Genomic DNA, 26388 nt, shown 5'->3' with positions numbered 1-26388 from the left:
GACTTACTAGTAAATTGAATAGGCCAATCATGGAGAAACCAAATACCATTGCATTTTAGACAGGGAGCATTTTCACTTTAGCACTGCTCATCAGTGGTTAAGTGCCCAGAGTCGGAAAAAACCGAAATGCAGCACACAGTCAAAAACAGGTCAGAGGCAAAAAGAGAGGGGACAGAGCATTTTCACTTTAGCACTGCTCATCAGTGGTTAAGTGCCCAGAGTCGGAAAAAAACGAAATGCAGCACACAGTCAAAAACAGGTCAGAGGCAAAAAGAGAGGGGACACACTCCAAAAGATGACAGATCTAACAATTAGCAGTGGGATTGTGGCAAACTATTAGCATGTGGCTTCCTTTTTATTGCACAATGCAATAAAGGTTAGAAATTGTGCACCAACCATTTCAAAATTAACCAGCTGCAACTGCCTTCATCATGACTTGGCAATCAATCATCAGGTCCACTCACTGCTGTGATAGCGTGTTTCATTCCCATAAATACCAGAGAAGGGGATCCTTTATGCAGACTCAGCAAAAGTGGCCAGGCTTCCATATTTCCTGGAATAGGGTGGGTGTGATAGTGATTTCACAAGAGTAAAACTCAACTTTCGTTTTTCACTCTTGTGACGTCATAGCAGTGAGTAACTGGATTTAGCATCTAGTATTCATATTATGGCTTCTATAACAACATAATTATGAAAGCGTGAATTTTGTTAATGCTGTACTAAGGGGCCGATTAGGATCGCGGACCCCGAGGTGGAGGGAACGTCCGCAGGGGCTGCGGCGTTCCCTCCAGTGCAATTAGGATGTGACCGCCACCCTGGTGGTCACATCCTCAATATTTAACATTGCGGCGGGTGCTGCTTGAAGCAGCACTCGCCGCAAGGTTAAATATGCATGTGTGGGACTTCGGACCGGGGTTGCGACAGTATTGCGGGGTTCTCAAAAAGATTCGCACACACTGGGGTACTGGGTAGTGCAGGTTTTATTGCTTTATACAGGCGTCGTTTACGAATAGGCACTCTGTAAAAGGGTAGGGGTGAGTCCGCCTCCTCCGTTCTGGCCCGACCTCCTATTCCTCGCCAGTCCCAAGGTCTTCTGGGCGTTGTAGGCCTTTTCCCTGCCGTCCTGCTGGCCTTTGGGCTCCGGTATCCCAGAAAGGAAAGAAAGAAAACAAAGTACGCTTCAGTACTAGTGCTGAGCCAAACGTTCCACGGGTAAGGGAGTGAGGGGAATCACACGTGCAAGACCCAAATCTGACTGTGGGACGTGAACCCTTGAGAAAACCCCAAGGGTGTGTAGGGGGGGGTTTTACTTTATGCGGGTTTCCCTCGGCTACCCGTTTCCCACGCTCTGGTGTCGGACCGTACCTGGGTGAGCCACACTTCCGTGTTAGTGTGGCTGGGCGATGCGCGTCCCGCAGAGCCCCCTGGCTTCTCGCGGTACTCCACCTCAGGTCTGTAGACTGGTCCCGCCGCCGGCTTCCTCCTTGGAATCGTCCCGTAACTCAGACTCGTCTCCGACTCCGTCCGGCTCCACCTTCCTGCTTTCTCTCCGCTCTCCTTGTCCTCCGACCTCTGATCTTGATCTTCCTCCGACCTCCGCTCTCGATCTTCCTCCTCCTCCGTCCACTCGACTCCGCTCTCTCTCCACTCGCTCCACCAACCTCCAACTCCGCCTCCGGGTGTCTCGCACACCTGGCTGGACTCCGGAATGGGTTTTACGTCGTCGGGACGGGCGTGGCGCCAATCCGTCTCCGCCCCCTTAAAGGTGTAGTCCTGTAGGCTCACGGCTGCAGGGTGTCTCCGGACGATGTCAGGTGTATTCCAGGCCTCGGTGTTCTGTGAAGAGAAAGTAGACACATTACTAGGCAGACCAGGGGGGCCCTCGTCGGGGTCCCCCGCGTCACACATCCCCCCCCTAGGATTCTCCCGATCGGGGAGAGGGTAACGAGACAGGAAGTCCGCATGGACGTTCTCGGCCCCCTTCTGGTGCCGGACCTGAAACCGAAAGGGCTGCAAGGCCAGGAACCAGCGCATGACGCGAGGGTTGTTCGAAACGTTCCGAGCCATCCATATGAGAGGGGCATGGTCCGTGTACAACAGGAAAGAGCGCCCTTCAAGGTAGTAGCGCAGCTTGTCCACCGCCCACCTGATGGCCAGGCACTCCTTTTCAATAGTCGGGTACCTAACCTCCCTCGGAAACAGCTTCCGACTGATGTAGAGAATGGGGCGGAGACCGCCCTCCCCAGAGTCCTGGGACAACACCGCCCCGATACCAAAGTCAGAGGCATCCGTATGCAATACAAAAGGCTTGTTAAAGTTGGGCGAAGTAAGAACCGGCCTGGTGGTGATGGCTTTTTTTAGGGTCTGGAAGGCAGTCCACATGGCCGGCGACGGGTTGTGGAAGTCCAGGCGGGCCTTGGTTTTCCTGAGGGTATTGGTCAGGGGCGCCGCGACCTCAGAAAAGGAGGGAATAAAACGCCGGTAATACCCAACCAAACCCAAAAAGGCACGCATGTCCTTAAGAGACTTCGGAAACGGGGTTTCCGCGATAGCCCGAACCTTTTCTACCTGAGGTTCAATGAGTCCGTGACCTAGAAGGTACCCCAAATATTTCACTTTATGGTACCCGATCCTGGACTTCCTGGAATTGACATGTAGACCTGCCGATTCGAGCAAACTGAACACGGTATCCAGATGTTGCAAGTGTGTCTCCCAAGAGGGACTGAAGATGATGATGTCATCAAGATAAGCGGAGCAATATTGATGATGCCCCCTTAGAACCGTGTTCATGAGTCTCTGGAACGTGGCGGGCGCCCCATGTAGACCGAAGGGCAAAACCGTAAACTCGAACAGCCCCTCCGAGGTGGAAAAGGCCGTCTTTTTCCTGTCCTCTTCGCGCAGGGGCACCTGCCAGTACCCCTTCGTCAGGTCCAGAGTACTGATATATTTTGCCTCCCCGAGTTTCTCGATGAGCTCATCGATCCGGGGTATGGGGTAGGAATCACAAGCCGACACTTCGTTTAATGCCCGGAAGTCCATGCAAAAACGGCTGCTGCCGTCTGGTTTGGGCACCATGACTATGGGCGACGACCACTCACTCCGGGAAGGCCGTATCACCCCTAACCTGAGCATTTCTGCCACCTCTTTTGCTATGGCCTCCCGCTTAGCCTCAGGGATTCTATACGGTCGTTGCTTGACCACGGTACCAGGCGGCGTCTCAATTCGGTGCTCAGCCAAAGAGGTTTTTCCCGGAAGGTCCGAGAAGATGGATGCGTGTTTCCTCAGTACCGGACGGAGGCCCTTCTGCTCAGCCTCAAACAATTCCTCGCTGACAACCAAGTCCTCCATCGTGGAGCTGAGGGGCTTGGCGGGATTCAGGACCAGATGGGCCGCCCTGGGTGGGGTTCCCAGCCATTTTTTTAGGAGATTTATGTGAAAAATCTGAGTCTTTCTGCTGGTGAGACGGAGACGATATGTCGTTTTACCGATCGTCTCAATGACCTCATAGGGGCCCTGCCACTCGTTACTAAACTTTTTGGACATTGATGGCAGCAACACCAGGGCCCAGTCACCTACTTTTAGCGACCTCCACTTTTTCCCCTTGTTATAATGGGTCTGTTGGTGCTTCTGACTGTCCTCCAAGTGTGTAAACGCGAGTTCCCTGATCTTTCCTAATTTGTTCCTCAGATTCGAGCTGTATTCGAGAAGACTTCTTATTTCACCGCCTTGTTCCTTTTCCCACATATCCTTTGTCATATCCAGCAGGCTCCGCGGCTGTCTCCCATACAGCATCTCGAAAGAGGAACACCCCAAGCTGCTTTGTCGCTGGCCCCTGATCACATATAGGGCTAAGGGCAACAGGGAGTCCCAGTCGGAGTGGTTTACCTCGACCATTTTCTTCAGGACCGTTTTCAAGGTCCTGTTGTAACGTTCAACCAGCCCATCCGTTTGTGGGTGGTACACGGACGTCTTGATCTGGTGTAAGCCCAACAATTGGCAAACCTCCTGCATAACCTTGGACATGAATGGGGTCCCCTGGTCCGTGAGGATTTCTTTAGGGAACCCAACTCGAGAAAACAACTCGAGGAATTTGTCGGCAATGTTCCTGGAGGTGGGGGACTTTAGAGGAAATGCCTCAGGAAATCTAGTGGCGTAGTCCACGATAACGAGTGCATATCTAAACCCTTTTTTTGTGGTTGTCAAAGGGCCTATTAGATCCATCCCCACTCTCTCGAATGGGGTCCCAATGACTGGCAGAGGTTGTAAGGGCACCGCCACCGGACGTTGGGCATTCTTCCGTTGACATAGGTCACAGGTTTGACAATGTTTTTTTATGTCGCTGTAGATACCCGGCCAGTAGAAGTTCCGGAGGACATTCTGGGTCGTTTTTTCACTCCCGATGTGTCCCGCCAGTAGGTGGGTATGGGCATAGTACATTATTTGGTCGCGGAAACAGACCGGTACCAGCAGTTGCATCGGGTCATCCTTAGAGGGTACTCTATACAAAAGTTCATCTTTTATCAGAAAGTGGGGGTAGGAGAGACTAGGATTAGTTAAGCTAGCATGGGCCTGTTCCCAAGCATTGATGAGGGTCTCGTCATTGGCCTGGGCAAACCGGAAAGATCTATCTCCTTCCCAGGGACCCGTGGACAGCAAGTTGGGTAGAGACTCTCCCTGTTCCTTGTCTCGGCCCAGCCGGCGTTTGAAGAGGTTCAGGAAGTTCGGGTTATCGGTGCCCAAGATCAACGGTTCGGGTAGGGCATCCATGACCCCCACTTTCACTACCATCTGTTCCATCCCCTCTAGACCTAGCGGAATGTTAGCCACTGGATACTCCTTTACGTCCCCATGTACGCATTTGATGTACACACTGTTCTCTGGTACTAACTGTTCTGGAGTCACATATATCCCTTGTATGACGGATTGCTTGCAGCCAGAATCAAGAAGGGCCCTAACCATCACCCCATTAACAGAAACACTCACATGAAAGGATCCTCCTAACTCAGCCGAGTACAACACTGACTTTGGCAGATAGTTAACGTCCATTGGTTCTTCATGCGCTCTTTTCAGGGGGCACAGACGGGCTATGTGGCCCCACTGGCCACAATCGAAACACTGTGGGCCCCGGAAAGGGGGATGATCGCCAGCCGGGGGTCGGGGTGGAGGAGGGAGGGGTCCCGACGATGCCCTTGGTCTTCGCTCGGGTCTTGTCGGTCCTTTGCTTGGCTTCTCTGGTTCCGCATTATGTAGACGGGGTTGGGCCCGGGCGTAGGTGGTGGCCATCTCCATGGCTTGAGCCGTGTTCAAATTAGAGTGCTGGCGTAGCCACCGCTGTGTCCCATATGGAAGGGCTTCTAAATACTGTTCAAGGTAGATTCTGTCCATGATTTGCTCCTTGGTGCTTGTGGATGGGGTGAGCCACTTGTCGGCCGCGGTTTTTAAACGAAAGAACAAGGTCTTGGGGTTGTCACCAGCTTGTCCCCTCTCCTTACGGAACCTGACCCTATAGGCTTCGGCATCTAAGCCTAGGTGATCCAAAATCACAGTTTTGATTTGGGCATACGGGGTAGTACCGTTGTTGTTCGCGACCTGATAGGCTGCTTGGGCCTCTCCACTCAACAACGGGGCCAGGAAAAACGGCCACTTGTCCACAGTCCATCCACAAGCAAGGGCCACCCTTTCAAAATTAGTCAGAAATGCGTCTGGGTCCTCCCCCGGGACATATTTTTGCAGGGATATGCCTGCGGGCGTGGTGTTAGCCCTGGTCTCACGTACGGTGACCGTGGCCGGGTCTCCCGTTACTCTCATTCCTTCCAATTGTTGTACTACTGAACTCCGGAACGTATCCCGGTCTAATTGGGCTGCCGCTAGCTGTTGCTCCACTGCCCATGCCAGCTGTTCTTGGCCCTTCACGAGGGCTTGCAGGATCGCATCCATCGTTGTGTCCTCGATGCTGCTCCCGGTTACAATGCCCGCATTCTCCACCACTTGTGGGACTTCGGACCGGGGTTGCGACAGTATTGCGGGGTTCTCAAAAAGATTCGCACACACTGGGGTACTGGGTAGTGCAGGTTTTATTGCTTTATACAGGCGTCGTTTACGAATAGGCACTCTGTAAAAGGGTAGGGGTGAGTCCGCCTCCTCCGTTCTGGCCCGACCTCCTATTCCTCGCCAGTCCCAAGGTCTTCTGGGCGTTGTAGGCCTTTTCCCTGCCGTCCTGCTGGCCTTTGGGCTCCGGTATCCCAGAAAGGAAAGAAAGAAAACAAAGTACGCTTCAGTACTAGTGCTGAGCCAAACGTTCCACGGGTAAGGGAGTGAGGGGAATCACACGTGCAAGACCCAAATCTGACTGTGGGACGTGAACCCTTGAGAAAACCCCAAGGGTGTGTAGGGGGGGGTTTTACTTTATGCGGGTTTCCCTCGGCTACCCGTTTCCCACGCTCTGGTGTCGGACCGTACCTGGGTGAGCCACACTTCCGTGTTAGTGTGGCTGGGCGATGCGCGTCCCGCAGAGCCCCCTGGCTTCTCGCGGTACTCCACCTCAGGTCTGTAGACTGGTCCCGCCGCCGGCTTCCTCCTTGGAATCGTCCCGTAACTCAGACTCGTCTCCGACTCCGTCCGGCTCCACCTTCCTGCTTTCTCTCCGCTCTCCTTGTCCTCCGACCTCTGATCTTGATCTTCCTCCGACCTCCGCTCTCGATCTTCCTCCTCCTCCGTCCACTCGACTCCGCTCTCTCTCCACTCGCTCCACCAACCTCCAACTCCGCCTCCGGGTGTCTCGCACACCTGGCTGGACTCCGGAATGGGTTTTACGTCGTCGGGACGGGCGTGGCGCCAATCCGTCTCCGCCCCCTTAAAGGTGTAGTCCTGTAGGCTCACGGCTGCAGGGTGTCTCCGGACGATGTCAGGTGTATTCCAGGCCTCGGTGTTCTGTGAAGAGAAAGTAGACACATTACTAGGCAGACCAGGGGGGCCCTCGTCGGGGTCCCCCGCGTCACAGCATGCTTCGCATTTGCATGCACAAAGCGGCAGGCACCGCGCGGTGCCTGCCGCTTTGTGCATGCCAATGCAGGGGGGTACCATAGGTACCCCCCATGTGCACCCCACACCCCCCGTCACCCTGGGGGCCCGCAACGGGCCCCCAAAGAAAGCACCGTATGCCTTTCCACGGCAGAGAAGCCGCCGCGGAAAGGCATTTGTTCTGCCCCATCCTAATATGGCTGGCGGTGTCTGTTAGACACCTCCTCCATATTAGAGCTTTTCCGCCGCGGTCGTAAGGCGACCACGGCCGAAAAGCGGCAGACGGTCTTCCTGATCCCCCAGCCATCCTAATCTGGCGGGGGTCTTTGAAGGCTCCGGAGCGGTTTTTCCGCATCCCCCGGGCCGGCGGACACTTCCGCCGGCCCGGAGGATGCGGAAAAACCGCAATCCTAATGACCCCCTAAGGTCTGTGGAAATGCTATTTAAAAGTGAAGTACACATAACAACATTATTAATAACTCCTTATTTATCTACATAACAATCTGCCTCTGAATGTCAGACAGCCACAGCAATAAGGTTGTGGAACAAGCCGATGATAATAAATGCATTGGGGGGGGCGGAGCTTGCCGGCCTGCAAAATGGCCCTGCGGTAATGGACCTCCTCTGATCCATTGAAACTATCCAGCATTATCCTGGCATTTTAGACTACTACGCCATCCCGATTTGTGAAACCTGTGTGGCTGAGGCGTCCCTGCATTAAGACATGTCAAGAACAGCATGCAGAGTGGTGTGGACACCTTGCAATATCCGCTGAGAAGCGGCGGGCTGCCCGAGCCGCCATTGGGGCTGACTGCATGATGGGGTAAGCTCCCTGTGGGCGCCTCTGCGGTGGGGTCGCCCCTGTTTTCTGTTCGACGCGACTGACCTGGTCAGAGACTCAGCCAGGGGGAGCGCACGCACTGCCTGGGGAGCCTGTGAACCGTGAGCGCTCCGTTCCTGTTTCCCAGCTGCCTGACCTGGGCCGTGGCTAAGCCTATCTGTAGCCGCGTGGAGAGACTGCCGGACGCTGCGGTGCGGCCTGCGGGTGGCCTAGCGTCTGCCCTCGCCGTGTGAGGCTCTGACGGATAGAGAGGGGAGCCGCGCTGCTTATGTGGCAGCCCACTGATGGTACAGACTGCTGCGAAGAGCGGAGAGGAGGTGCGGCCCGATGAGAAGGCGTGAGATGTCCGGCGCCAGCCTGTGAAAACAAGCCAACCGGAATTGAGGTGATGTACTTGATCTTGCGATGCTGCAGAAAGATTGGAGGCTTTAATATACCCTTGCAATTGTGTCATGCGGTCTGTCGCCTGTAAACATTGAAGGCCCTGGGATAGAGGTAGTGACTTAAGCAAGCCCTGGGGACAGGCTCCACCTTTTTCCATTCCTGCACGTGGTTCCCTTCCTGTACTGGGTGCACTGATTTGGAGGCGGCTTCTATTTGAGGAGTAGCTGGCAGTGTGGGGCAGGTCATGAAAATGTTCGCCTCTACCAAGCCATGACACTTGAGTTGCTGATTGAACTGGTGCTGAGAAAGGGGGCTATACTCCTGACTGTCTGACCCTGCCCTCGCCTTGCTTGAAGTAAGCCCTCCTTGCGTCAGCCCTTGGGGTTGGGTCACTTTGGGAGGCAGCAGCAAGCGAGATTTCCTCTGGAGATGGGGAAAGTGGATAAGGTCCAGTCTAAACTCACAGAATGCTCCTTGACACAGTGGTATTCTAAGCTCACATTTTCACAGCGCAAAACAAGAACCCATGAACCGGGTGAATCCCAACCCCCGCCCCCCGAACAGTGTGACTTGGCTGAAGAAACGCCTGCTGACCTTCGTCAAATCCTTGCTACGCCTGCTGACATTCGTCAAATCCTTGCTACGATGCAGGCAAGCCTCAGTTCCACAGACGGGAAAATAGACTCATTGGCCTACGGCATGGACCATATGTCCGAACACCTTGATAAACACTCTGAAAGGTTAGACGCGTGACGGAGGTGGAGGAAGTCCACATGGAGACCAATGTGGGTCAAAAACAGATGAACAAGGCCCTTACACAGCTGCAAGACAAAGCGACTTGGAGGCCAGGTCCAGGAGGAGCAATATAGGAATCACTGACCTTCCGAGTCCACGGCCACAGGCAACATGGAACTGTTCATCGAAACCCTGTTAGTGACCCTCCTGGGCCATGAGGTTTTCTCCTCCATGTACGTGACTGAGCGTGCACACCACTCTGTGGGTCATAGACCTCCGCCATGTGCACGACACGTCAGATTTTTTCCAAGCTTCTGAACTACAGGGACAGAGATGCGGCCCTGAAAAGAACCAGAGAACTAGGGGCCTTGCAGTAAGAGGGCTCCACCATCTTGTTATTCCCTGACTTTACTGCCAAGGTACAGGAAGCGCGAAGGCAGTTTGCTCCGCTGAAACTGGCATAGTTAACTCAGGACCTCAACTATGCTATGTCTATCCAGCATGTCTCAGAGTGATGAATGGTGTATCAAAGATTTTCCTGGATTCTAAATTTCTGCAGAAAGCATTGAAAGACTACTCTGCAAACCAACTCCGCAAGAATGATTCAGAACAGTTGCAGAGGGCTATGGGAGGCACTATGGACTAAAATGACTAGAATAGAACCTACCATTATACTCCTAATGGAACCTGTATGAAAGGGGAAGAGGAGGGTGGGGAGGGATATTGTACCGGGGTGGGGATTGTTGCTTCCTGAATGATACACTGAACGGACAGCCGCTACTTCCCTGTTTGCATTTTGTGGAGCGGATGCTCCTATCATGTTAGTATGTTGGACGCTCAGAGGTGTCGCGTGCCGTTATGTTGGCACCCCTCCTAGTAAACATAGAGAATTCATAGTCACGTTGATGTTTAGGACGCTATTCTGATGGTAATGCCTACTTGATAAACACTTCTGCACAATGGGATATTAAGATACTCTTACTTGTTAGCCCTGATGAGATATGTGGTTCGTTCTTTGATGTGCACCAGGGACGGAAATCAGGGTGTACCGTTTTCCTGAGGGAAACGGAAACTGTGGGTCACAGGAATATGCATGTTCAATGCCTAGGAGGTTAATAAGTAATGGTAGGTTGCATGGAGTGGTCTTCAGAAAACTGGTTTGCATATGTAAGTATGACTTTATGATGGGCAGGATAAAATGTCATATTTGCTTTTTGCGATGGCTGAAATTCTCACTCGACTAAAGCAGAGTGAGTATCGGTGGAGAGGCAACATCCGTCCCTGTGTGTGCTCTACTTGATGGCACTACGCTGTCCTTGTTTGGGTAAAGGGGAGGGGGGGAATCTCGTTCGCGTCCTGTTGGGGAAGATGCAACGTTGGAGGGGGAGGGAGTTTGATGTTGTTTGCTTTTTGACTCAGGGTGAGTGCATTGTTCATAAGGTACACTTCAGACAGGATAGTCAGCTGTCTTGGCTAGACGCCATGGAGAGAGTCGGGTACACTGTAGTCACGCTGATTTATCTAAGATGACCCAAGGTGACTGCAACATGATCAGATGCCTAACATAGAACATTAGGTGCCTTAACAATTACCATAAGGTGCGCAATGTTATTGCATATCTAAAGAGGCACAACATCGATATCGCTCTGCTGCAAGAAACTCATTTACCAATTGATAGTAAGATCCTCACGCAGAGAACTTTACAGGGCCCTTTCCATGCAGCAGGGTTCTCATCGCATGCCAGGGGGGTGCTCACGTGGGTCAACCCAAGGTCAGGTATTAAATTAGACCCGGTCGTAGCTAATGAGGAGGGGCAGTACACCATCGCTAGATGTAAGGGGAAAGATCTTGACTTGCTAGTGCAGAACTCCTAGCATGTGCGCTCAGGGAATATGTATTCCGTGGAATCTGATTTCCCAATTACAACTTAATAGTGTCATCGTATGCAGAGGACACCTTGCTTTATATTAGAAATCTGGAGGCCAATTTGTCTCCGGTTCTCAGAGAAGTTGTCCAATTCAGGAAGCTTTCTGATTTAAAAATAAACTGGAATAAGTCTATAATATTCCCGATGACCGAATGCACGGCTCCCTTTGATTTCCCAATGACTTCGTCTACGAACCCGGTGCAGTATTTAGGCATACAGATTCATACGGATCCGTAGGTTATTTAAAAAAAAAAGATAATAAATGCATTAGAGAACGTAATGTGCAAATGGATTAAAAGCTCATTGAACGGATTCAGAGAGTACTGAATAAAGGGACAGATCCTGAGTGGTGGGATAAAGCAAGCAGTTTCTTACAATATTCATATATATTAATTTCAGTGCCATGGTAAGTAAAATGGTAAAAAAAATATCTACCACAGCATGCTACCAAAAACAGACACAGCTACCCCATGAAAATCAAGACAAAGGCTGGAAATATGCCCACTTTCACATGAAATCATCCAGGATATTTTTTCACGATTTCAAGCAATTCTCAGAATAATAACCTGGAGCGTTTGTAATAACTTACAACATTCTTGGGCCCAATCCAGTCTGACATACAAGAGCTCCAAAATTAATATTTACGAGATAAATTTACAAGCAAAGGATCTGGCTGGAAAGTAATTTGCGTATGTAATAGTTATACTAAAGATCTGACATGGTGCTGCCTGCAGGAGTAGGAGCAAGTACCACAATCTCGAGGCAGCCCCACCTTTATGTAAACTGAGTGGAACACTTCAATTATTCTGTGCTATCTGCCCATTAAGCTGCCCTGCTCATGAGATATGTGGAGTGGACGTTTATGAGACCCTTTGGCTAGCATAGTCCCATCTTTCACATTAGTCTGCCCCAAAATGCAAAGCCAGCCTATGTGCATTTTGGGGCATTGGAGGGAGAGCTTGTTTTGTGCGTTGAGTTTCATGCTTTCTAGCAATTAGTGGGTTTATTTGTGGGCATGTTTATTTTTCTTGTGTGTACTCAACCGAGCGTAAGACCTGAACCCAAACTTCAGGGGCTGGTTTCTGGATACCAAGGTCGCTGTTAGAGGCTGTAGTGTAAGTTGTGATTTTCTTGCACGTAGGAGAGGATACGACAAGAGAGAAATGGGGTGTGTTCTTATGCAATCTAAAATGACATGGAGGGGAATGGATTCGAAGAAGCAAGAGACAGTTTGGCAAGACCGTTCTGTTATGGGATTTATTCCAAGAGTCACAGGTGAACCTCTCGGACAGGAATTGGTATACTAAGAAGTTATTGCGGTTACACCTGTTAGAATAAATATGCTTTGAATATTGTGAAGTAGGTTATGCAAAGCCTACTGGATGGGGTTTAACTCCAAAAAACTGAGCCAGAGCAAAACTAAGGAAGTTGGTGTGCCAGGTTTTTTTGGTTATCAATTATTGATATTAAAATAATGTTTTAGTTTGCCATTTCGACAAACAAAAAAAAAATCCTCCAATTTATACTGTGAATAGGAAGAACAGTTTTTCGTATGAAAACCATTAGTTAGTTGGATATTTGTCAAAATTACTAAAAAGGTGCCTTTCACGCCTAAGCACTGCTCTCGGACGAAGAATATGACTTGATAGGCAGAAGACAAAGGGCTAGGAAGCATTGAGTCCCCCTCAGAGCAGACACCTTGAAGCGTACAATACCACTGTGTCAAGGAGCATTCTGTTGCTGAAAAGGTTACTCTAAGGCGCAAATGATTTCTTCATCCATTTCTACTTTTGCACCTATTCCAAGCGCAGCGCTCTTTGCATTCACTCATGCCAGTAACTTCATAGCTACCCGGGATTCGTGGTGAGAAGCTAACACAAAATGTGCAAAAATAGTTTTCACTCTTTATTCTACATTTTTTGCACAAAACGCAACAGTACATGCAAAAATCAGAAACCAGACAGATGTAAACTAATTGTGCAGTAGGTTTTTAACACCAAATGAATAGAAAGTCATTGTTTCACACTGACTCCCTTAAGCCCCATGTTCACCATCTGACTCCTATACTGTTTGCTGTAATATCTTCAATGCTGTTCGTGCTTGAAATATCCTGTTATGACCTTTCTGTGCTCAAGTCATTGTAAGACCTTTATAAATGGTTAAGAGCTCTTTTTCAGGTTTGTATCTATGGTTGGGAAATGTTGGGCCCGATTCACAGAACTAACTTAAGACAAAATCCTAAACTTACTACTTTTGGTATTCACAGAAGTTAGGATTTTGTCTTAAGTTTGTCTTAAGACAGACTTAAGACAGACTTAAGACAAAATCCTAACTTAAGTCTGTCTTAAATCTGTCTTAAGACAAATTTAAGACAAAATCCTAACTTCTGTGAATACCAAAAGTAGTAAGTTTAGGATTTTGTCTTAAGTTAGTTCTGTGAATCGGGCCCGTAGTTTTGTTTGGTTTGGTTCTGTGTTATCTTATGCGGTATCTCTCTCTCTACACAGAGCCTGCTCTATCTTACTCCGGAGTCTTGGCCTGGTAGTTTGGCACCAACCTTGACAGATCACTGGCCCAGAAGAGAGTTTAGGTAGTCCCACCTTTGGATAGCCCAGCTCGGTTACTTCGCCAAAGACCAAGGACAGCCTGGCCCTGATAAATTGGCATGAAGATATAAACTGGGAATATTCACACAAGCCAGATACATACAGGCTTAAAGTGCTGCATAAATTTTTTAAAACACCAGTAGAGAACCCTGTTTAGTGTCCACCCTGTCGCTCTCCTTTACATGCAGCAGATCTACAACACCTCTGACACTTCGAAATGTCTGTTTTTCTAGCAGAAGCCATGTCTTCAAAACTTTGCTGAACAAACTTCAAACGTCTTTGTCACTTTTCTAGCTCAGCATGGGTGGTACTGTGCTAATCCAATGCTTAACAATTCTGCTACAAAATAAGTCATTTGAAAAGGGAAGATTCAGAGTGAGAGTGACGTTCTACCTGGGTTGATCGTCACAATTCCCCCTACCATGAGTTCGGGTGCCATTGTTTCAGTGTTTTAATTTCTAAGTACCATAATTTAGGGTTAATATGGTTATGTACTATAATTTGGGGTGCCGTTATTTTGTTTTGTTTTATTGTTCAAATAATTATTTTCGTTTTTTAAATTGAATATTTTTTAATAAAATGTTTAGGTGTAGATCCTAACCCCAATAAGCCCTTATCCCTAATACAAACCCACCCCTAAACTTTTAACCCAATATACAAAGATACTCTTACAAACTTATCGCACCTAGTCCCAACACACTCCCAAACCATAAAGCCTCTTCATCCAATATATATATATGTTAGAGATCTGCTATTTCTCTGGCAAAACAGCAAAAATAAACATGCACACAATCTAACACCAGACCAAAGGAAAGCCCTTGGCACACTCAATGCTGACCCCTGTTGTGTAATTAAGCCATCTGACAAAGGAGGAAACGTTGTCCTATGGGATGTGAACCTGTACAGACAGGAGGCTAAGAAACAACTCAAATTATCAGGCAACTACAGGAGATCTAACAGGGAGGAATATGGTTCTAGTACTACCATCTTCCATGACAAACTACAGATTTGGAGAGGAAAGAATCTGCTAGCAGAGTCAGAATTCAGATTTTTATGTGTTAAACAACCAGTCTCCCCCTGTTTCTACATGCTGCCAAAGGTGCACAAGGACGAAACCAACCCTCCCTGTAGACCCATTGTTTCTGCCAACGGTAGTCTTCTCGAGAATGCATCCATCTTTTTAGACACTTTTCTCTTTCCCTATGTCCTCAACCTCCCGTCCTATTGCAGGAACAGTACAGATTTCATTACGAAGAGAGATGGTATCAGGTGGGAGGACAGTTTCTGGCTTGTCACTGTAGACGTGGTATCACTGTATACATGTATCAGACACGCTGATGGCTTGAAGGCGTGTAAACCAGCCTATATAGGAAACCCACCTCAGGCAACAGCATTCTACATGCTAAAAGTCACCATCCCAATAGTCTTAAGGATAGCATCCCGTATGGGGAATTCCTGAGGGCAAAATGTAATTGAGGAAGAACAGACCGTTATGACACAAAGATTCAAGGCCAGGGGCAATTCCGACCAGGCACTGCTAGTGGCAAAAGAGAAAGCCAAAGCCAGGGATAGAGAGACACTCTTGGCCCAAAAGAAAGTGAGGACCACAGAGAACCAGAAATCAAACAATGTAAGGTTGATAACATCCTACAATGTAGAGGCAGGTAGAGTACGTGAGATTTTAAAGAGGCACTGGAACATTGTCAAAAATGATCCTATCATTGGCAAAACAATCAATAGACAACCCCAGATAACATACAGGAAGGCGCGTTCCTTGAAAGACATGCTAGTGAGGAGCTACTTTGAGGCACCGAAAAAGACAAAGACTTGGCTCAAGGAACAAAAAGGCTTTTTCAAATGTGTCAAGTGCAAAGTATGTGCCAATAGCAAGAATGACAAAACATATCCCCTCCCCACGGGCAAAAATGAACAAATTGGGAAGTTTATGAATTGCAATACTGACTTTTGTGTGTATGTGATTGTATGCCTGTGTGCCAAGTTCTATGTTGGGAGCACCATCTTCCCAATAAAGAAACGCATTTTGGAACACATGAGGGCAATTAAGAATGTTGACATGAATTATGCTACTGCACGCCACTGGCTACGCTTCCATGACAGTAATGTTAACCAATTGTCTTTCTTTGGCATTGACAGAATTCCTGCAAACCCGAGAGGGGGTAACAGACTAAAGCAGCTACGAGTGCTTGAATCCCAGTACATCATCCATCTGGATTCAAGGAACCCCTTTGGCATGAATGAGGATGAGGAATTACATGTGCACATTGGCTGAAGACCTTATGTTAGGCCCTAGAACTACCTCACCTTACCTCGGCACCTGTACCTCTTCTTGCTTCCATTTTCAGCTGTTGTGTTTGCTACGTCCAACGCACACTATTCCATTGGAGAGGGCCCTCTCTGATGATAGCTGTGGAGTTAGGAGCTTCACAGTATAGCTTAGACCATATGACTTCGTAGTAATCTACCTGGTCCTGCACGTGTGGCATTTTGCACTCTGCAAACAACCTATCACCATCTCACTCTTGGTTATATTTACCCTTTCCCCTTGTGCACACAACCTGTATCCCACCTTTTAACTACACTATCACACCCACAACTATACTTCTTGGCTCAGGTCTGAATAGGCTGTCCACAGATAGTATAGGGTTCACTTCTTGCACTAATCACAGTGCTAAAAGACCCATTTTAGCACTATTTATTTTATCAAAGCTGTATCTGAGGATTGGCTCCATTCCCCCTCGATCCCCTCACTCCCCTTGACTAAGCTCCACTTCCCTGTACATAGAAATCTCTGAATATATCTCTTGGTAAGACAAATTAACATTCACATAGAAAGCTTTCTGCAGCACTAGCGCCTTAGGTAGGGAGAATGCCCTACTTTTAGACCAATTGGCCACTGTCGTTCTTCCTCTTCATTTCAGAGGATTGTAAATTTATATACATGTTACGTTTCTGCCAAGAGGTGATATGAGGCCACTCGGCCAAAATGTATGCTGTTTTGACTCAAATTATGTGCAAATGTATGGATGAATACATCTAGTGCTTTTGATTTAATAACATTGGCCACTTGGCCGGACTGCTAAGTCAATTTATCTAATTTATTTAATTTAATTTTTGTATTCAATTAATTTAATCAATTTAATTAATTGAGTATCATACACAGACTTCCAATGTAATTTGAAAAATGAGATCTGACTTACTTATTCAATTTAAGCACAGAATCATGTTAATAATTGCACTATAGAGTCTTTCTTCTACTCATTTGTAGTTCCTACAGAATTTGTAGTTTACCTTTGGGATATGGTCCTATGTCTATTTTCACTACCCTTTTGGTGCACTTTAAAATGGTGATTGTTATGTTTGTTTGGTTGGCTAACGAAACACGTCGCCAATAAACGTATCTTACACGGACCCTGGAGTGCGAGTCTTTTGTGATTTCCCTGGAGTTATCAGTAGGGAAATCCTTTCGAACATATATATATATATATATACATATACACACACACATATATATATGCATACATATATATAGAGAGAGCCAGAGAGAGAGAGATAGAGATAGATAGATAGATAGATAGATAGATAGATAGATAGATAGATAGATAGATAGATAGATAGATAGATAGATAGATAGATAGATAGATAGATAGATAGATAGATAGATAGATAGGATAGATTTCCCATTATTAGACATCCGAAATTATGATGATCCAAATTTAGTGCAAATACAAAAAGTTTTTGATCCGAAGTAACAGTGGTGCAAAGTTACAGATCTGAAACTGTGGGTGTATACCTTGTAGATGTGCTCAGTGAAGGAGCACCCTCCATCTACAGGCTGGGATCTACCAGTGTTCTCTACTAGCCTTATGCAATATTCAAACAAGTCAGTACCTTGCTGAGCTGAGGCAAGTAGGACTGAGCCAGTCACATGTCGTGACTGAGAGCTCCAACAACACCAGCCTTACAACGTACAAGCTTCACACCCAGCTATACCTACCATACCGACTTGGCATCAGTCAGTCTTTTCCCCAGCCCAAAGGTCCTTTTAGCAGGAATGTTCCTGGTTCATTCATAGGGCATGACACCAGTTGAAAGCAGTGGCCCAGGGTTTACTTCAGAACACATTCCTTATGTCTGCTCTCACCTGCCAGGCCTCCAGCTCCTGAGACAGCGCCACCTTCTGGCGGATGGCACTCATCAGCTGCCTGCTCATGGAGTCCCGCTCCAGGGTGCACTGGGCCAGATCCAGCTTCATCTGATTCAGCCTGGAAGGAGAGAAAGAGCAGGAGGCATCAGGCGAGTGAAGCATGAGCACCAACAGGGAGAAGAGGACAGAGCCAGGAGAGAGAATAAAAGCAACAAAGGAGAAGAACAGAGCCAGGGAAAAGGCAGAAAACATCAGGGCGTATTATCAAGATGTGCGTTAAAAAACGTACATCGCATATTTCCCTATCGCCGGCTATCGTCGGATTTTATCGCTGTGATAGCGCATAATTATCAACGCGCAACATGTAGGCGATATTAAATCCGGCAATAGTCGGCAATAGTGAATATTAGCGCGTGAAAACAAGCATTGTTGTTGCGCGCTAATTTGTGCCTTGATAATATGGGGGGGGGTGGATTCAGCTTTATGATCCACACCCCCATGTTATCAATGCCTAACACCTGATCAAAGCAGGCGTTGGGAGACCTGCGATAAACGAGTTTATCGCAGGTCTCCTTCTCCCAACGCCTGCCTTGATAATAGGGTGTTACCACCTCCAACCACATTTTACATGTGGTTGGACGCAGTGGCGTCACTAGGGGGGTGCGGGGGGTGCGGACCGCACCAGGTGACACCATCATATGGGGTGACACCATGTCACCCTTGCCGTTTTCATCAGCCCACTGCTCACACTACACGTGCTTAAACCCCCACCGCTAAGTGCTTAAAATGTACTGCCACTGCTGTTTCTTCTTCATCATCACCAGCACCACCAGCAGGTTAGGAAGCGCCCGGGGGTGGGGCATGGCGGAGCGTGACTCCTCTGTGCCTGGAGCCGACGGCAGAGATGTGCAACTGTCAGAAAGCCGGCCCGGGCCCACTGCGCTTGGCGTATGATGAAAGCTGCAGCCTCTTGCCTCAGTTTGGTGCCCGCAGGGAGGCAAGCGCTGTAATCCGACTGGGCCCTGTGAGCTGAGTCAGGCGCAGCGCTTTCTAGTTTTACGGATGCGTGCCATCGGAGTTTGTATTGCTTTTGGAAATGCTGTATAAAATTGACTTGTGGTAGAGCATAGGCACATCGCACACTAAATCTGAAAAAAAAGTAAAAAAAGTGTAAAGTGTTCTAGTTCCGTGTAAAGCGATCTAATGCTCCCGGGCCAAACATGCGCTATATAAAACTGCAAGCAATTGTGTGTTGGCGCTTATTCTCTTAATTAAATGGCAACATTATTATCGATTTTCGCTGTACAGGAGTCATGTCTGCTTATTTCGTAAGGACGGAAGACTCAGCTGATTGTGGAACCTTGACCCCCAAGCTATTCTAAGACCTTTTTAGCAGGTCCTCAACTGCCTGATGATGATCTATCTGATTTTCGCTGTGTAAGAGTTGTTTCTCTTCCCATTGTGCCCCCTTGGCTACTGTCTTATGGACTGGTTAGCATATTAGATGGATTGCAAAACAGAATTGAAAACAAAACATTTTTTAGCTAAAGGGTCTCCGATTAAGAAATTCGCAGTGGAGTCCAGTTAAACAGAAAAGAGGCGCGTTGAACTCTTCGAAGCAAGGCTCGGAGGGGTGATAGGCTGTGTTTTTCATCATTCAGCTATGAAGCCCTAACACTACGTGGTACTGTATAACGGGTATTGTTTTCTAGATGAAGGTATTGTATGGGTTATAATCCAGAGTGATGCTCAGTGTAGAGCCACAGTTTGTCAGTTGCTGACCTTTAGACATGACTCAATTGCTTTGTCTACAAATTAGGCTGATCATTGTTTATAGGTCATTTAAAAAACATATAAGGCTCTTTCTTTTTTTGTTTTTTGTTTTATATAGAGCAAACTCGACACAAAGGTATTGGAGCGCTATACATGACCACCAGTTACAAAACACATGGTTCCATCAATGTTTTTTTTTAGGCACAAGGCGAATAATGGAAACACATTTCATTAAAGGAAGTGCAGAGATCAGAAAGCGAGCCATAGACGGGTCGGGGCGTTGCGACTTGTGAGGCTGTTTGTTTATCAGAGGAGGGAAGGGGGCTTATGCGCAGACTGCAGAGCATTTCTGTATTGAAGCTGTCAGGTCTCAGACCTGCAGGGAATAGGGGAAAATGAGAGGTGGGGACTGAGGGTGGCAAGGGATGGGGCAATGTGGGAGTTAGCACAGAAAGTATTCTGTATGATGCCGTTATTTGGCACTGGCGGACTCGGTGTAGGTCCATCATGGATTCATGGGGTAAGTCGTGAGGGGGTGACACCATGAGTTACCTGCACTGGGTGACACCAACCCTAGTGACGCCACTGGTTGGACGTGAGAACGCCCACTTTGTATGTCATTAGCGATGTTTCTCGCTGACATGCAAAGTGGGGCGGTATGAGGCTGAGGCAGACATTAGCATGCCCTTGTTGATAGGGCGCTAGAAGTATCGCCGCTTTCTCGGCACAATGCGCCGAAAAAACGGTGATACTTCACCTTGATATTATGGCCCATCGTTCTAAGCAGTGCAGAGGGAGGAAGCACGGGCAGTGTAAAATCAAAAGAGATAAGGACAGGGCCACTGGAGTTATGCAAGTCTACTGCCACAGTGTTTTCAGCATAGTTATGGATTTGCTGCATTTGCCACCTAATCTATCATCTGTTGCACAATCGACATAATTTAGCAAACAAAATGTTGTTTCTAGCTCAAACAGATAAAAAGTTACTAAAAACACAGAGATACAATTGCGCACAGTGAAAGGCCCTTGGCAACAATGGTCATCTTGTAGTTGCTTAATACCGTGGGTGTTAAACTGATGGTAATCAGATGACATATTTGCCCAAACAATGCTAAGGTTTAAAAATGCCAGAATAACGAAGTAATGCTACCACATAATTGGCCACATTACGTCGCATAACTAGCCTTTTCTTGCTACGTAATTTACTCAACCCTGTCACTTAATTTGGTCCTCCAATACCACATAATTCCAATGCCCTGCCTGGATAAGGGAGCAAAATAAAAGAGGTTAAGTCCACGTAAAATATGGAGGGGCCTAGGACAGCGAGTTAACACAGGCAGAACATGCGGGGGGAGTAGGGCAACCCTTTAAAGGCACCACACCCTTCATGGGTCTCCATTCAAACTAGTGCAAATGAATAGGTCTTCGAGGTATGCGAGATTCCGGGGCCCCAAATCACATTCTGCAGGAGGGCACCATCATCTACGTGGCTACGTCACTAAGTGAAAGACGAGCAAATCCGCTGAATACCAGAATACCCGCACTGGATTAAGGCGCCAACAACTAATGTTGAAATGAATGCAATGTGCACATGCGATCAAGAGATGGCAGCAGAGGACAACATTTTAAGACACGGAAATTAAGCACACTCTAAAGCACGTTACTGGTTTGCAGCTATTTCAACACCTGATTACCACCTCGTTTCACGCTCCTTTCTACCTCGGCTCACCTCTTTCACAACAGACAGACCCCTCTATCTCTGACAGCTACCTGCCTCCTATCTCCCGAGACTCATTACCTCTCTACATTTGAAAACAGCTTCTAACAACCGCTCCAGTGGGCACTGCACGAGACTGTCCCTGCCCTTACTCATAACCCGAACCTCCTAACCATGAAAGCACATCTGTCACTACAGGGCTCGAGTCGGGGTACCACGCGGGTGGACGGCGTCCCCCCACTTATTTTACCGGGTGGAGGCCGTTCCCCTGCCGAATAGCTGAACTTCACTCTTTGGCCTCTCTGGGACGAGGAGCACGGAGCTCACTGCACGCTGCTCACGCGCTGACTTCTCAGATGCAATCGCATCTAAGGGGTGAGCAAGGGGAGGCAATGAGCCCGATGGTGCAAGCCACCTTTCGTGACGTCTCTTCCTGTCGTGATGTCACTTCCAGTGACAGCGTCCCCCCACTTCTTTTTTTAGGGAGTCCACCCGGTAAAATAAGTAAGGGGACACCGTCCACCCGCGTGGTACCCCGACTCGAGCCCTGGGGAAAACCAACCGAAATAACGAACACAGCGGACCATAAAACAGGCCCACAAACAGTCATATTACAGGGCCACACACTGATTACGCAGACTAGCCTTTCTGACACTGCCTGATTGCCCTAAAGCCCAGTCTGACCCTGCACGATACCCCTTATAAGACACCTAGGACACCACTTCAACAGTCGCTTTGATTGCTTCTACCCAATCCTCTCGCCCTCTAGCACCTCCTCACATTTCACCCAGGGTGTGCTAACACCCTATGGAGCAACTGAACTACACTTAAATAATTGGTACTCCAAATGCTTCTTCAAGCACCTAATATGGCTTCAATGCCCCGTTAGCGCTTATGGTGTCCAAAACCCTTTCACTATCCTTAGCTCTACTTACCTTCAACTTGGGCTTGCACACTACTCCTTTCTACCCGTGGACACATTTCTTAACTTTGCTACTCAATACTGTTCATCTCAGATACCCCACCCCTCCTTATTCATACGAGGGGCCGCTTGGTTCAATCCTGGATGCTGTAAGTGCTGCACACAATGGTCTATTAATTCGGTGCTCATGACGAGCTCAGTTCGTCATGAGGCACAGTACTCGTGTGCTCATGACGAGCTGAGCTCGTCATGACCACACCCATTTCTATTAGGGCCCAGCACAGGAGAGGAATATCTCAAGCAGCCAAGGTGTTAATAATCCCATGAACCGTCCCCCTTTTCTCTGTAAACAGTTTCCTGTCCCTTGGGCTCTAACCTCCATCGAATCCCCAGAACCCCTTGCAAACTCCATATTAAGCCATTGGCCCTACTCGCACCTCTCCAGGCATTGGAGCGGTGTACAGGAAAGGCAATCGCAAGACATTAAAATTAGGGGAATTGCAAAAAGATTTGTGTACACAGGCGTCCATACGTATGTTAGAAGCAAAAGCAGTAATACATGATCAGGCCTGTGCTATATATACCACTTCACTCCAAACTATAACATTTCATATATTCACTGTTCAAATAGAAATACAAAGGCACTCCCATAACTTTCTAAAAACACATCTGTCACCTAAAACACACTCCCTACCTTCTAACAACACCCATTACCTTTTAACAGGCACACCCTCCACCTTTGAAAGGCGCGCCCACGCAGAAGGCTTTTTGAAGGTTTTGTCGGTTGTGCTACTCTAGAGACATCAGGGGCAGGTGCTGTGCTGCGGAAGGTCTGAGGGGGCCCACAGTACTGATTGTCAACGGCCTCCTTGCCCAAGTTTAGAGGCCAAAGCTGTTTATAGCAGTGCTTAATTTGTATTAAAAAAATGCTAGAGCTCTAGTCTGGAGGCCATTGCAGCTTCCACCACACATTGCCCCTGCTATGCTGCCAATGATAGTGTCACAGTTCGGACTATTTCCAGCCCCCAAAGCTATAAGAATGGCTTGGGCGGTGGGTAATAGTAAGTTGTAATTAATATATTATTAATAATTAACTGTTGCTGTGTTCAGCTCTAAATTAGCTAGACAGCGCCGCCTTGTGGCATGCGGTCTCAAGCGCTGGTCCAGACAATTAAGTGTCGGTGCTGATCATCGGAAACCACCGCCTCAAATTAGGCACTAGTTTATGGGCGCAATAATGTGGTTCCCACTACTGCGCCTGTGCATGAGAGGTTCAATGCCAGGAGTTAGACGAGCTGACATCCCAGCACTGCAGCAGGCACAATACCTAACCCATAAAACAACTCGAACCGAATACTTTGATAAGGCCAACAATGACAGCTGAAGTAGCTTACTGCAAGCTATCCATTTGTTACATACAAAGTCTTTGTTCTTGACCAGGATTCAGGTCTTTGGGCACAGTTCATGTCTTGGACTTGTAAGTCAGGGTTCTAAGGTAAGGGGAGGGGGTTTGATGGGATTGATCCCAGTTCTGAGGCTGGAGACCTTTTGTCAGACAGTGTCTCACCCCTTCCTGGCTTGGTTTTGCTGTTCTCTGGGGTTGGTTGACTTTTGGAAAGGGGTGTACATTTGGGCGCGTCAGTCATAAATTCAGATGTCTAGGAGCTTTGGGAAAAGGAATAATCCTAGGTATTCGGTCCAAGCAGCCAGGCTCTTGGGTGAGACATTTAAACAAAGATGGATTCCAGGTAACTTGATGACCCTATGTTGGCCCCCGTGCTATGGTGTCCTCAGCTACAACTTCCATTCAAGTTGAGATGGAGGTGAGGATCAACTTTCTGCATGGATTTCTGTTTACCACCAGCGCAATGTTGTCTAAGTGCTAAGTGGGTGACAACGCTCCCCCCATTTCACACATGTTATAGTTTTAGATTCTCCACAGGTTCTCATTTCACATCCAAAACATCCAACACGCGACCAGGATGACCTGGGATTGTGATCTAGACTAATACTGATTAGAGCCACTTCTAGCTTCACCCAATGAAGGTACGTGGTGTTGATCCCTAGCATTAAAAAAACGAAAATCTGCAGTATATAACTACTTGGATTGTTTGGCATTTGCCCGCTGTGAGCGTAGCTTCCACAGCTTCTTCGGGAGAGTGCAGAATCCAGGGAGAGGAAAGAGCGGTCGACTTCGAAGCTGGTGAACTGGGTTCAAGTCTCAGCAGGGGCACTCAACATCCTGTGATTCTGGGCAAATCACTTAATTTCCCCGTGCCTAACAAAAATGAATGTGTCCGTCTGTAATGCAACTGGTGCTCATGTAAAGCGCTCTGATACCTTCTGGTCTAGTTCGTGCTATATACAACCCCTCCCCCCAAAAAAACAAAAAAACATGCTTTTTGCCATGGCGCATTTATTTGTTCCCACAAACGAACCAGTCCTGGTTATTCGGGTTGCCCAGTGGCTTGACACATCAGTCAGTGGCTTACTCTGTGTCATCAACGCAACCTTCTATCTTCGTATATGGCTATCATTTTTCCCATCCCTTTCATGGCCTCTGTGGGATAGCCATACTGTTTGAAGTTCATCCACTACAAAATGCATAAACGTAATTGCTTTATGCTTCCTGTTTCTCATCAGTAGTGTTGGCCTGGCTGATGTCTGGACAAGGGGTCAGTTGGGTTGTACGGTCTAGATCTCATTGGTCACTGGCCCACAGGAAGGCTTCGGCCTCATGTTCCGTTGAAGCTAGGGCCCTGCTAGCATAGCCAACAGGAACTGAGCATCCATCTTGTAACAGGAAGGGCCCAGACCACCCAGGCTTGGATCTACAGCCAGCTCTGTCCATACACAATGCCACTGTCTGCAAAGCAGGCGTCTTCAACTGACAAAAATGTTTCACAGAAGACAAAAGATGATCCTCAAGGCACCAGGACCCTCATGCTGTACTACAAAGGTTTCTTGAGGGGAATAGGTTGAAGTAAACATTCCCCCAGTAATTAGTTCATCATAACCAGTAAACTTCTCTTTACAGAACATTTTTAAATATAGCTAAAGAATACCCCCGTAAATGGAACAAAGTGTTGTCCGCCTGGAATGTGTACAGAGGAGAGTTATGTGACCCCTTGCCGGAAGATGACAATGTGTGCTCAGATGAAGAAGAGGAGGGTGTCTAGAGGGTGTGGGTGGGTGGAATAGCTCAAAAGAGGGACTAAGTGTTGCACCAGACTTGTGACACAGCTCTTGGTTACATCACTATACGCGAATGGCATTAACCAATGGGAAGAAGTAGACATGGAAATAGCTAATGAGTGTGAATGTTCATCTTGACCACAGTTTCGAGTTATGGTTCATGGCACGGAAAAAATAAAATAATAGACCTAACAACTGTTAAACACGGATTGGAGTGTGATATATAGGATACGATTTTATGGTACGCTGCCGGACCCCAGGGTTGTCGGCCATAAGGCTGTGTACAAGCGAACAATTTTGATGGCGAGTATGTCTGAAGCGGCCGGCCCGGTGGGTTGTAGGCCCTGCACTGTAATTATCACCTCTGCAGCTACTCTCAATAAAGGTCTTATAAAAAAAAAAATATATATATATATATATATCGTTTTCAAAATAAGTTAGTAATAAAAATAAAAATAAAAAAATATATATATATAGCTAAAGAAACTGAGCAACATTTTCCTGCACGTGCACCTAGCTTTGTTGAGTATGAGAGTGTTTTTGGAGCCTCCTCAAACCCCACAGCTCTGATGCTCTCCTCTAGGTCCTCTTGCATTCCAAGCAGTCATCCGTGGCGTATGTTGTGGGCTATAAAAATAAAATCAACATCACCCTGAGCCTGGCATGATATTCCTCTTCACCCTTGTCATATATAAGGATGTTGCCAGCCATGGTGAACACAATCACAGTCCCATTAGCACCTCCCTCATTTTGCTCTTCTAGAGACACAATCACCATGAAATGCACACTCCTCACCGTCTAAAGACACAAGCCACCTTCAAAAAGGCACAATCTCAACGTCAAAAGGCACAATCTCACCTTCAAAAGGCACACTGTTCACCTTCCAAACAGATGTAATGTCCCTACTGAAGAGAGTGAAACCAATCCTCCCAGAAAGCGACTTTAGAACTGTTGTTCAAGCCCTCATACTCCTGCATCTGGATGGTGGCATCGCCCAGCTTCACGCCCTCTCGGCCTTCAAGCTGACATCCTCAAAAGAGCATCGGGCAAGCCACAGCACATCTCATCCAAGGTCTGGAGAAATATGATCACTTTGTCTCCAT

General features: G+C 47.8%; 1 protein-coding gene across 4 annotated transcripts in view; it reads right to left on the bottom strand.

The window, feature by feature from the left end:
- BICDL2 (BICD family like cargo adaptor 2) overlaps positions 1 to 26388 on the bottom strand; it is a 123588-nt gene that overhangs the window by 8205 nt on the left and 88995 nt on the right. For all 4 annotated transcript variants that reach the window (XM_086931722.1, XM_086931723.1, XM_086931724.1 and 1 more), the window contains one exon: positions 17676 to 17796. In XM_086931722.1, coding sequence (XP_086787848.1) covers positions 17676 to 17796 — 121 coding nt within the window. The remainder of the gene's footprint in view (positions 1 to 17675; positions 17797 to 26388) is intronic.

The sequence above is a fragment of the Lissotriton vulgaris genome, chromosome 7, assembly GCF_964263255.1.
Source record: "Lissotriton vulgaris chromosome 7, aLisVul1.2, whole genome shotgun sequence".
NCBI classification, from domain to species: Eukaryota; Metazoa; Chordata; class Amphibia; order Caudata; family Salamandridae; genus Lissotriton; species Lissotriton vulgaris.
Note: the sequence above shows the minus strand (reverse complement) of the source record. Positions and strands in the feature narration are given on the sequence as shown.